The sequence below is a fragment of the Mizuhopecten yessoensis genome, unplaced genomic scaffold (genome assembly GCF_002113885.1).
Source record: "Mizuhopecten yessoensis strain PY_sf001 unplaced genomic scaffold, ASM211388v2 scaffold2329, whole genome shotgun sequence".
Classification (NCBI taxonomy): Eukaryota; Metazoa; Mollusca; class Bivalvia; order Pectinida; family Pectinidae; genus Mizuhopecten; species Mizuhopecten yessoensis.
Window position 1 is genome coordinate 675456 of NW_018404492.1, and position 13745 is coordinate 689200.

General features: G+C 37.1%; 1 protein-coding gene across 2 annotated transcripts in view; it reads right to left on the bottom strand.

Moving 5' to 3' along the window:
• LOC110445578 (46 kDa FK506-binding nuclear protein-like) overlaps positions 1-13496 on the bottom strand; it is a 19631-nt gene extending 6135 nt beyond the window's left edge. Inside the window, exons 1-9 of one of the 2 annotated variants that reach the window (XM_021490250.1) lie at positions 13379-13496; positions 12475-12561; positions 11629-11790; positions 8936-9052; positions 7719-7769; positions 6346-6452; positions 4123-4171; positions 3273-3463; positions 560-667 (exon numbers count right to left, since the gene is read on the bottom strand). In XM_021490250.1, coding sequence (XP_021345925.1) covers positions 560-667; positions 3273-3463; positions 4123-4171; positions 6346-6452; positions 7719-7769; positions 8936-9052; positions 11629-11790; positions 12475-12561; positions 13379-13415 — 909 coding nt within the window. In that variant the 5' untranslated portion in view covers positions 13416-13496. Of the gene's footprint in view, positions 1-559; positions 668-3272; positions 3464-4122; positions 4172-6345; positions 6453-7718; positions 7791-8935; positions 9053-11628; positions 11791-12474; positions 12562-13378 lie in introns of both variants that reach the window. The other variant, XM_021490249.1, reaches the window with a different exon arrangement.
• Between the last annotated feature and the right edge of the window lie 249 nt (positions 13497-13745).

Here is a 13745-nt window from a genome sequence, read left to right on the forward strand (position 1 = left end):
TTTTGTTGACCTTTGTCCATGGAAGGTCCCTGCAAAATTTCATTGAAATTGGTTCAGGGGTTTTGGAGAAGAAGTCGAAAATGTAAATTGTTTACGGACGCACGACGGACAAAAGGCGATCGCAATAGGTCACTTGAGACTTTGTCTCAGGTGACCTAAAAAGAAATGGGGCATGTTAGATATACTCAAATAAATCAATTTGTTGTTAGAGAGTAAATGTTAAAAACATCTTCAATATCAATCCTTCAAGTGCAATACCTAGTTCAACTTAACGTATCAAACATAAGGATTTTGTAAAATTTGTACTTTAAAAGATCCTCCAAATTCCCCACACTGAGGCTCAGAATTAGAATTTTCATAAACATGTTCTCCTTTAATTCAGCTTAAAATCTTGTTATTCCTTCAAGAACCCTTATCTTGATGATGACAGCATGACACATAATTGTAGACCAAGTAATACCTATAATCTACCTCTTCAAAATATTCCACCTGGGTTCCCACTATTTTAATGGACGAGAGATAACATTGTTGTATCTTGACAGTTTAAAATCATTCTGACCTTTTTTGCATCTCCTCCTGGACCTGGGGTCTTTTCTTTGTCATCTTTTTTCTCTTTGTTCTTTTTCTTCTTTTTCTTTTTTGTGCTTTCTGTTGTCTCTGAACCATTCTGTTGAAAACAAAAATTGGAAAAAATGCTTTTCAAAACCATAAAAGATCACAGAGGGATCTTGGCGCCCACCATTGTACCATATTCATTAGTTCTACGTCAGTTTGATCTTTTCTCTTATTTTTTCTAATCTGTTTGATCGAATCATGTATACAGTAAATGCACCTGGAGGTAACTTTTGATCTAAACTTCATACTGCTGTCTATAAGAGAAAACCTTCAGATGTGAGTTTGTAGTTTCAGCGAGACCAAGGGGAACCTACATATCAAATTTGAAAAAGATGCCTCCAGTACTTCCTGAGAAGTAGCGATAACAAATAAACTGCCAAAATCCAAGATGGCCACCTGTCTGCCATTTTGCTTTTCCGATCAGTCTCAAAAGTAAATATCAGACCAACGGGAACCTACATATAAAACTAGAAATATCCCTCAAATTCTTGCTAAGAAATAGAGATAACAAACATTCACTGTCAAAATCCAAGATGGCTGCCACTTTACTTATATGATCGGTCTCAAAAGTAAACATGCACCACTACAGGCCTAGGGGAACCTACATTTCAAATTTGAGAAAGATTCCTCAGGTATTTCCTGAGAAATAACAAACGTAACTTCTCCAAATTCAAGATGGCTGCCTGTCGGCCGTCTTGGTTTTCTGATCATTCCCAAAATTGGATATGCATAACAAGGGACCTTGGGACGTGAAGTTTGAAAGATAGCCCTTTTGTACTTTCTGAGAAATAGCGCTAACAAGAATTGTTTAAGGACGGATGGATGGAACTCAGACGGAATGACAGACAGACGACAAGCCACGGATTACAGGCCTTTTGAATAGCCCATCATCTGATGATGGTGGGCTAAAATTAAACTCTTTCAAGAATTCCTTTCAAAAAAATTGTCAGTAAGATAGTTTGTGCGTAAATCTGAGTAGAGGGGTTATGTTGTTGGAAACAATAACAGTTTTTTTTAAATGTTGTTCTTTGAATTTACACTGGCTTTCTATGGTGAGAAAAAATGTATATATGATAATTTAGAATTGTGCTTAATTTAATATATTTTTGTTGAGAACTGTGTCTAACTTAAACTCATATGTAAAAACATGTTTTTTCACCCATGTATTAATACAGTGGAACCCACTTACCGTATAAACCCATGTAATTTGCGCACTTTTTTTTCAGAAATTTAATACCCAAAGTGGGGGTGCGTAAAATACACAGGTATAGAAAAATTCATTTTTTTTTCAGGAAAAGATAGACGATTCTGAGGGATCGCCATCTTGGATTATGTCCCTTGGTACACGGAACTCTAAGACAAATGACGATCAACAAATTTATTTATGTCAAACATTAATAAAAGATACATAATGTGTTGTTATGTGAGTTTATGTGAAAAGTATTAATAAATAGGTAACCGTTAACAAAAAAAGTTTAGCCAAATTCCTATGCCAGAGAATCGCCGATCAACTTACGACATTACGTTTCGACATCTCGGTGCGTTTCCCCATACTATTACGAAAATGTAGTTGTTCAATTTAAGCTCCGTTCTATGTAAGTTCTGTAAGTTTTTTCAAATCGCCTATGCGTATACCTATAGCATGGGTTTTTACCGGCTCACTTTCATGTTGATCTTGCGTCTAACATTACGTAAACACGTGATTGATAATAACCTCGTGAATTATTTCAATATTTATTAAATGAAGCATCGTAAAAATAGTCTGCGTTAACTATTTTTTTCCTTGGAGTAGATTTGAAGACGATATATTGATTGTCCACGCTTCTAGTATAAACATATTTTTTATAATCCCTTATCAGTCAAATCAGTCTGTAGTTATGACAATGCAGTAGGGCTTCGTAATTCACGCCACGTGTTGGCGAGTGAAAAAAACAACAACACGGTCCGTCGATCACGACTGCAAATCATTTCAATTAGTAGAGCTATTGTTTGCGGGTAATCACAGAGATAGTGTTAGCTCATTACTGCATTGTAATTTGTAAAAAAATATCGCCAAACCACGGACTTAGATAATCTAATTCCGTGGCCAAACTGAACTGTGACATGACCTGGTTTGAAGTGACGTAACCCAAGCCGCCATGATGAGCCCTTCTCACTGATCGTAATTATGATCAATAAAAGGTATCTAATTATGTCTTTCACCAGGAGATATGCACCAGCGGTTACTAAACATCGAATTACTTATTAATTGATATGTTTTTGTAAGCAAGTAAATGTTTTATGTAAAATATTGCTAAAATGAATTGATGTATGCCGATATGCGCACACGTGTGTGTCATGTGTGATCAGATAATTCAAAGAAAACAAGCAACAAAATACACATTTTACGTAGTTTCTTCTTGGTTTTAAATATCATTTTACATCAATGAAAAAAAAATCATAGAAATATATTTAAAAAAAATATATTCAGAGATCGATATTCGGAGCATGAACATCATTTTTTTTCCAGATTTTTTGGGTGCGCAAAATATTCGAGTATAACCTTTTTTCCCCGATTTTCAGCCTCAAAAAGTACCTGCGCAAATTACGCAGGTGCGCAAATTACATGGGTTTTTACGGTATTATGATATCGGTTATTATGATATACATGTACGTACCTGTGTTTGTTCCTTTTTCTGCTGTGGTGTGGCCTTCACTTCACTCTTTGGAGTGTTAACAGCAGATTTCTTTCCACTTTTTGGTGTGCTCACTGGCTTCACTTTTTTAGCTGTTATCTGTTTTTCTATTTCATCGTTCAATTCATCATCATCATCATCATCATCATCAGCATCTTCATAATCATCGTCATCTGTAGGCAATAGGTATAAACATAATACATGTATTTTCACCATGTTTTTCTTCACCAATACTAGCCATGAGGAGAAAGATGACACTAACCACAGGCACGTTATAGGGCAACATTTGCCTATGGATACTGAGTGTATACACTGAACCAGAAATAAGGGAAAACTTGAAGCATCAATTGAGATGAGGGCTACACCAGCTTAGTCATCTGTATGACCCAGCCCACTGACCTAAATGGGAGGAGGCTTGTAGATCGACATCTAACAAATGACCCATTTGATAATATTTACAATTTCTATCGACGTCCCATAGTCTAGTGCGAAATAAAGTTCACAATTTCACAACATCGTATGTAGAGGTTAACGAAATAAATCACTCTTTCAGTCAGCATGAAAAGGGACCAGTCGGGTCATGTTTGATACATTAATTACTTGTGAATGGGGTTAAACTATGTTAAATTAAAGTAACACTATCAACATGGGCCTGCAACCAAGAAGTAGAGGGCTAGTACTCATGGACGGTCAGATGCTTTAACAACTCAGCCATGAGTAATTTGATGTACTGTATATTTTATTTTTTTTACTTTTTTAAGTATTCATGTGGTATTTTTCACATACAACTTCATTATCTATCAAACTTAATCTAAATCAAACGTTATCTCACCATCATCATCGTCATCACCAAGATCAGCAGCAGAAAGAATTAATGACATCTGAAAATGAAAATATTATGCTGGAAAATTTTAACGGATCAAAGCTATTTTGAAGTAGACAAATGTAAAATTGTGAAATTAACATAATTGTTTTGTTGAAAGTCTATATTTCATAAAATAGAATTTAAAATAGGGCAACATCATCATCAGAAGAAAAATCAAAACCTTAATTGATCAAACACTTGCATATATATACAACATAGCAAAATTATAAGGAGCTAGAAAATGTTGTAAGACATGAATGCTCCCATGGCCTTGTGATTAATTAAGCATCAGTCATTTTTCTACCTCTTTTCCACTGGGGCTTGTGCCTTGTGACTGGGAACATATACAAAACAAGAGGCCAAGGGGCCTGTATCGCTCACCTGGCTATTTAAGCAATCATGGCACAATGTTTACATTTGCTCTGTAATGCCAATTTGTAACCACTTCAGACATGTAGGGTAAGAACTTGGAAGCATTACTTTATAATTCATAAAGAAATAAGGTTGTTACTATTACTAGCACATTAGTTAGGTTGGAGATAAAAAGTTTGTGATGGCCGGCTGTTCATTTGTCGAATTGCCTATATAAACAATACCGAAGTGTACCCCCTCCCCAAAGGCAAACGAGGGACCTGGGGCACATGAAAATCACAGAACCTCTCGATGGCCTTTACAACTATGAGTAGTATTTGATACTAGCATTTATGGAACTGCAGAAGAAGATTTTTGAAATTCACCTTCTTTTTCACCCCTAGGGGGTCAGGGTCACAAAAATTATACCAGCAGACCTTCCTCCCCTAACAAGTATTTTTGTCAAATATGAGCAAACTACGTTCAAAACATTGGAAGATATGGCCTATTATGTATATTTCCTATTTAAACTATACTAAATTTCATCCCCTCACAAGGGGCAAACGGGGGGCCTGGTAGACATGAAAATCACAATTTTTATAAACCACCCAACCGCTCTTACAGCTATGGGTATTATTTGATCCTGGCATTTTTGTAACTAGAGGAGAAGATTTTTGAAACCCCCCCCCCCTTTTCGGCCCCTAACTCAGCCCTCTAGGGGGTCAGGCTCATATTTTTTTTTACCTGCAGACCCTCTGCCCCTAACAAGTATTTCTGTCAAATATGAACAACTTCTGTTCAAAACAATGGAAGATATGGCCTATTATATTTATTTCCTATATAAACTATACTAAACTTCACCTCCTCCCCAGGAACAAACGGGGAAGGGAGGGGCGACTTGGAGACATGAAAATCACAAATTTGATAAACCACCCGAAGGCCTTTACAACTATGAGTAGTATTTGGTTTTAGCATTTCTGGAAATGGAGAAGATTCCCCCCCCCCTAAATTTCCCCCTTATTGGTCCCTAACTAAACCCCCTAGGGGGCCACACCCTTATTTCATAAATCCATTGAGCCCCTGGTCCCAAGGATGCTTCATGTCAAATTTAGTTAAAATCCAATCAGTCATTCAGCAGATAAAGGCTTTTAAAGGGAAAAATTGACGACAGACGGATGACGGACGATGGATGCCGCGGTACGACATAAGCTCACTTGCCCTTCGGGCAGGTGAGCTAAAAAGCATCATTTGGGAAAAGGGATGTTTTTTTTTATTATGATACTGGAATAATACAGCAGAATTTATCTTGGGGAAGGGGCCTGATAATGATCCTAATTCATCCTAAAAAGTCAATGCATATAAATCGAAAGAATGATCTTGCCAATGAACTTGGGACAATGAAATACAAACAGATCCGAGATATTCTCATACATGACCTTTGTATTAACTTTGATGAAAATCTGTTAAGAAATAAAGTCTGTAAAGTCATCACAAAGCAATGAGACAGCAGGGATTGGACAGACGGGGACAGACATGGGTAACACTAAATGACCCCGGGACAGGAGGGATTGGACAGACAGGAACAGACATGGGTAACACTAAATGACCCCGGGACAGGAAGGATTGGACAGACGGGGACAGACATGGGTAACACTAAATGACCCCTGGACAAGAGGGATTGGACAGACGGGGACAGACATGGGTAACACTAAATGTCCCCCAATAAAAAGATGGGGCATAACAAAGTTTTAATTGAAGGTTACAGTAATTAGCAACGGGCCTAATTAACCCTTTTGTTATTGACAATCAGGACAATAATTACTAAAATGTTATACATACATCTTCGTCGTCGTCATCATCATCTTCTTCTTCCTCCACCACTACAACCTTAGCTTTCTTTTTTCCTGGTTTTTCTTTCTGTTCCTGTTTTCGTTTTTTGTTTGAAACTAAAAAATATTGATATTTCCTGCACATGAATATTGGGTATAACCTGGCCATCAAAACAAAGTAGACATATCTTTGAATAGTTCAGTAAACAAGAGATCCCAGAGGGATCTTGGCGCCCACCTTTGTACCATTTTCATTAGTTCTTTGTCAGTTCGATCTTTTCTCTTCTTTCCTCTAATCTGTTTGATCGAGTCATGTTAACAGTAAATGCACCTTGAGGTAACTTTTGATCTAAACTTAATACTGATGTGTATGAAAGCCAAGCTTCAAAGTGAGTTTGTCTTTTCACATATTTACTAGTACAGTACTTAATGTGAAAGAAATAGAATCAATAATTGCAATATGAGAAAGATCTGTTTAGGTCGTCTTTTAATCCATTTTGTTTTTATGATCAGACTCAAAATATAACATACACCACGAGGGATCAAGGGGAACCTACATATATAATTTGAGAAAGATCCCTCCCGTACTTCCCGAAAAATAGCGATAACAAACCTTCACTATCAAAATCAAAGATGGCTGCCTGTTGGCCATGTTGTTTATCCAATCAGTCTCAAAAAAATGCCCTGCACAGCAAAGGACCATGGGGAACCTACATATAAAATTTGGGAAAGATCCCTCTAGTACTTCTTGAGAATTAGCGATAACAAACTTTCACTATCAAAATCCAAGATGGCTGCCTGTCGGCCATGTTGTTTATCCGAACAGTCTCAAAAGGTGCCCGGCACAGCTAAGGACTAAGGGGAACCTACATATAAAATTTGAGAAAGATCCCTCTGATACTTCTTGAGAAATACCGATAACAAACTTTCAATATCAAAATCCAAGATGGCTGCCTGTTGGCCATGTTGTTTATCCGATCAGTCTCAAAAGTTGCCTTGCACAGCTAAGGACCAAGGGGAACCTGCATATAAAATTTGAGAAAGATCCCTCTGGCGCTTCTTGAGAAATACCGATAACAAGAATTGTTTATGGACGGACGACGGACGGACCACGGACCACGGACGCAGGGTGATTTGAATAGCCCACCATCAGATGATGGTGGGCTAAAAATGTGTGTTTAATCAAATGTAGGTCAACACCCACATTTCAAGTTGGTTACTTAGTTTTCATAAGTTTTGCCAAAACAATCCATCTCTGTGAATTCAGTTGAGTTTGGTAATATTTCTGGTAAACAATATTTGAAAAACTAAATGTGAAGTAGAATTGGTGTTGTCCTGAACATTGATGTATGGGATGAATCAGATTCTACAAAATAATAATACCTGTTATAGCAGGGCTCTCGTCTTCATCATCGTCGCTGTCCTCACTATCATCTGGATCCACAAGAGCAGGTGCTGAAACCAAAAAGCTCACAATCAGGACAAAATTAAAGTGTTATATTGTAAAGGTTTGAGGAAGCACAATTACCCAGGTACTGTATAAAAAGAGAAAAAAAAGAGCTATTGAGATTTATACTTTGGGTGCCTTTTCAATTTTTCAAAATGTGAGACACATTATTATTGGTCAGGTCATATCATACCAGAAATTTGAATTAATTATATGGCCCCATATGTTTGGACTATAGCTCCTGGAAATGGACAACTTATTTAATTTATGAAATGCTGTACTTCCATTTTTGCATCTATTCGAGTGATTCTGGTAAGGAAACTGTTAACATGAAAGGATATACCATCTATATATTAGTTTTTCTTGAAAAACTGAATATGTTCTGGTTTAGATATCGGACAAACTAACAAATATTTAATGACGGAATGTATAAATTCCTGCAAATAGTGTCACATAGTCACACTATAAGCTCTAATCCCCTTGTAGTTAAAGAACATAAGATATGCCCTAGCCACATCTGTGTCAATTGGCCATTATAGCAGGTGATTGCTGACCACCTGTATTATTGGCATATTAATAGCAAGAACAATTCATGATGTCACAACTGTGTTTTAAGTAGGAGAAAAGCCTTAAATTGTCCGTTCTATGGGCCTCGATCAGTCCATTCTCTCACAGAATGGACACTTTTCAGCCTTTCTCCTTTACATAACCTGTGTCTGGGTGTTCAATATTAAACCATTATTTGACATATTTATGAGTAAAACTTGTATGTGATGTTCAAGGCTTGCATTTTAGTAGTTAGTATTTTTATAATCAAGAACATCCGTGACATTTAAACATTTAATTTCTACATGAGCAATGACAAAAGAATCCAAAAAATTAATATAACTACGGCATAAGCTTGTTATACTGCCATCATTTGTCCAGCTAAGTTTGGCATTATAGAAAGTTTGACAATACAGTGAGAGCCTGTATACAACTTTGATCTAGAGTATGACATATCTCCTAGGGTGAAACATTATTTGGAAACCAATGAATAAACAATCCATGACACAGATTAATTTACTGGTTACAAGTCATACCAGTATCCTCCATGCTGAGAAACTGATGGGAGTCACGGAATCAATTATTAATAAGAACTGGTGTATTTTACCTGTGTCAGAGTCTGAGTCTGACATATCCTCCATGCTGAGATCAGCATCATCCATATCTTCCAGGTCCGACATCATATTCTCATCCTCCACCAGGTAACCGGTCAGATGCACAATTCCTGTAAAAAAAACCGGAAGAATTTATGCACAACAGAACAGATACACTGTGTACATACATTAAAATTAAATTGTGGATGATGCAGAACAATGATAAACACCTATTTTAAACTGAAGGATTCCACACAACGATATTAAACTTGATAAGTTCACTAGTCACACTCATTTCTACTCCATTAAAACAAACATTTCTTTTATCCCTATACAACTGAAAGTGATTAAGAAGGAAAAGAGTAAATATACATCAGAAATGACCCATTATACATTTTTAGTGTATTTGAAAGAACAGCAAGAGGCCCAGCAGGTATCACTCACCTGGATAATAAAGCAACCTTGGACAATTTTTCTTATTACATATCACAACTATTTCCAAATATTGGCTCTGCTCTCAAATCATTAATGAGAGCTCCGTCTCTCATTAGGTTCATTCTTTCTACCCCAATTAATTGGAAAGGATTTTAAACATTAATCTCAATTTCCCCTATTGGGGCCATCCCTCTGCCCCCTAAAAGCAACCCTACATGTATACAAAATTGAGTTCCTTTTGCCCAATGATGCTCTTTACCAAATTTGGATAAAATCCCTCCAATGGTACTGAAGAAGAGGGATTTAAAACTCTAATTCCCCTATTGGGCCCCACACCTCTGCATCCAGAGGGGCCACCCCCTCCGTTTATACAAAATTTAGTCCCCTTTCAACATTGTGACATATGTAAGAGAAAATGAAGTCGCTAGAGCGATGACAAAGTTTTCTAAAAATAGTAACAGTGACCTTGACCTTCAAAGTAGAAATTTGAAAGGAGAACTTGTTCAAGGCTTGTATCAAGTTTCATGAAATTCTGTTGAGGAATGACGAATATTTTTCTATTAAGAGGCCCATGGGCCTTATTGGTCACCTGAGTTATGTAAAAACTGATGTAGTCGATGTTGCCAAATGAAAAAGAAATAATTAAGTGTGAAAGATCTGGGTAGTATCATCCTTGATTTCCATATGTAAGTAGTTACTTACAAATAGTGGTTCTGTCAGTCAGCTGAATTATGGTAAAGCACCTTAAGACCCTTCCATCTATGAAGAGTATTTGATTCTACCATTTTGGCCCCACCCCTCAGGCTCCTGGGGGCTGGGGACCATATAGTTCACAATTAAACTATAGTAAAGTTAACCTCCTCCCCAGGGGGAAACGTAAGACCCCAGGGTCATGAAATTCACAATTTTGGTAAAGCACCTTGAGACCCTTCCATCTATGAAGAGTATTTGATTCTACCATATCTTGGGTCTTGAGAAGAAGATTTTTGAAATTTCAGTCAATTCAACTCAACCCTTTTTGGCCCCACCCATTAGCCCTTGGGGGTCAGTCAGGGCTGATATGTGCATACCATCATACTTCTATCCAATGCTGATAATGCTAACAAAGTTTGAATTAATTCCAATGGAAATTAAACAAATGTTGGTCCAAAATATGATTTCCCTATATAAACTATAGCAAAATTTATCCCCTCACCAGGGGGAAATGTGAGACCCCAGGGTCATAAAATTCACTGTTTTGGTAAAGCACCTTAGGACCCTTCCATCTATGAAGAGTATTTGATTCTACCATATCTGTATCTTGAGAAGGTTTTTGAAATTCTAGTCAATTTAACCATTTTTGGCCCCGCCCCTCAGGCTCCTGGGGACTGGGGACAATATGATTTATAATTTAGTTGACCTTTGGCCATGGAAGATTTCTGAAAAAAATCATTAAAATTGGTACAGGGGTTTGGAGAAGAAGTCGAAAATATAAATTGTCGCCGGACGAAAGGCGTTTGCAATAGGTCACTTGAGACTTTGTCTCAGGTGACCTAAAAATAGTAAGTGACCTTGACCTAGAACATAGAAACCAGAAACGCAAACTTGTCTAAGGTATTGCCGTACCAAACACTTGCATGAAGTTTCATGTAATTCCATTCAGTAATGAAGTGGCTAAAGTGATGACAAAGTTTTTTTCTCAAAATAGTAACAATGACCTTGGCCTTCAATGTAGAAACCTGAAACACAAACTTGTTCAAAGTATTGTCATGCTAAACACTTGTATGAAGTTTCATGAAATTCCGTTGAGGAATGAAGTCGGAAGAGCAATCTAAACATAGTAACAGTGACCCTGACCTTAAACATAGAAACCAGAAACGCGAACTTGTCCAAGGCCTTACCATACCAAACACTTGTATGCAGTTTCATGGTACAGAAGAAGAAGGATTTGAAGGAATTTTAAGATTTAAACCTCAAATTCCCCTACTGGGCCCCATACCTCTGCACCTTGAGGGGCCACATCCTCCGTTTATACCAAATTTAGTCCCATTTGCCCAAGGATGCTCCAGGCCAAATTAAGACAAAATCCATAAAGCTGTTCAAGACTAGTAGTGTTTTAAAGGAAAAGTTGACGGATGGATGGACGGACGGATGGAGGCGACGGTATGGCATAAGCTCACCATGGTCCGAATTCGGACCAGGTAAGTTTAAAATTTAAGTAGTTTCATTCCAGACGTAAGTTTCATTTTTACAAGTTATATGCTGAACATGTAATGAAATAAATATCCCTCACCTGTGCCATTTAAGAAGAAGGTGACTTCTTCACCTTCAGTGAAGTTGAGGTCCAGTGTCTGTTGGTAAACTCGTCCCTGTTCTAGTGTACAAAGCATGAATTCTGCCTTGTCATGCTGAATCATCACAGATACTGGCTGCTTCGACAACTTCCCATTAGAGGCTGTTTATAATAGAAAAAACAATATTATAAGTTAATATACATACATGTACATACCTGTAAGTATTGTATTGTTACTTCAAATCATCTAAAGTTCAAGTACTATTGTATGAATTGCTCTTGAAAGTTTAACATAAATTTATCCTTATATGTACATAGTATTGTTTTTCTATTATATTACAAGTTTTATTTTGAAATGGGTAATTACATTCTAATCCGTCAATTTTGATATTAAATAATAGAACATTAGATACCCTTGGACCAATATCCTCGATATCCAGGGCTTATGCTCACTTTTGATCTCTACACCCCAGGAATATGTCATAGCAAAATTGAAGGCAGAAGATAGCTGTTTGATTGGTCTCAATTAAATAAAAACTGACCAATCGCTAGGCTGACACCTGTCCTTTGAAGATTTAAAAGGAGAGACGCCCGACTTCAAAGCCTGTCAATTTTTACCATTTACATGACTGCAAGATTCTTTTGATGTACATCAAAGGATCAAACTAGTCTTCTTGTCTCATCAATAAGGTGGCACACACGAAGCCTTCAATTTTGCTATGACATATTCCAGGGGTGTAGAGAGCGAAAGAGAGCCCTGGATATCGAGGATGCTCTTGGACATACAATATAAATCTCTGAAACAAATAGAAAAATATATTGAATTAATGTATATTTTATGCATACCAGCACTAGGTTCCAGAGCTGCCATGGAGATGTGGAAAGAGCGCTCCACTGTCTGAGTGTAGTGTTTACCGCCATCTAAGGTCACACCTGGATTCAACCGTAATTACAAATAAAATGAGATTCATGTAGTGTGACCTGGACATTAGAGAAAATGCATGAATGGTCCTGTTCACATTTAAGCTTGTGTAACTGGAGCAGAAAAATACACAGCCAGACTGGGGTTTGAACCCTGGACCCTCCTATAAACGGACGCTTTAATCAATTTAGCTACCCGTTCGTTATCGATTGACACAGTTCAGTTCTGCTACACTTGATTCTTGAAACTAATTGAATTCTTCCAAAGTTTGCAAAGCAACCTCTTGTTAATTAATTGGAAAATGCAGAACATGATCCCATATATCAAATCCATTCATTAACATATCAGCTGGAAACTCAAGCAATAATTGATAAAACTTTAATTTATGATGTTTTCTTATGTGTTTTTATGCACAGTTCTCAGTAGATCTGTCTACAAATGTGTTCAAATACATATATAATCTATATATAGTAGACAGTCTCATTTAAAATTGTTTTTTTTATGGGGCACTCCTGCATACAACGACGAATTCCTGTTTTAGTATTGTTCCGTTCATTAACTACATAATGAAATAACACAGAAAGTTCTGTTTGTGAGTGGAATAAAATTACGGAAAAGAACCCCTCTCCATTGAAATAGGGAGTTCCTATCTGTATTTTTATTCAATCTACTAGCAGAACTTCTGACTCATGTGAAATGAGAACACGTGTTTAGCTTAACCAGTTAACATGAAAAAAAACTTGAAGTTCACAAGCATGGGTGAGATCTGTCTTCGTGGAACCTTAGTTCTTGTTTGACAGAGAAGTTTCATAGTCGTCATCAACCTACCCCAAAACATATTGCTGACTTCGGATAGAACAACCATTGGATTAAAAGTTTAAAAGTCTTGATTGGCAATCTCAAACCACATGCCGTACAGCCGTAAAAAGGGCGCAACAACAACACAGGAAGCACACATTGAATGTCGTAAAACGGCATAAGCATGCAGTCTTCTTGCAGTCTTCTTTCAGCCTATATAAATCTAACAGAAACCCACATGTAAGTATTTATTTAGATAACGGGTTAAGTCTAGTGACAACAATAAATATATTTTTTTTAACAAATGGAAAAGGCGATGTCGTTTTACAACAGCTTCGAATGGCGGGAAAGTTTAACTTACACCCCGGCGGCGTTACTCGCGCAAACGACCAGTGCT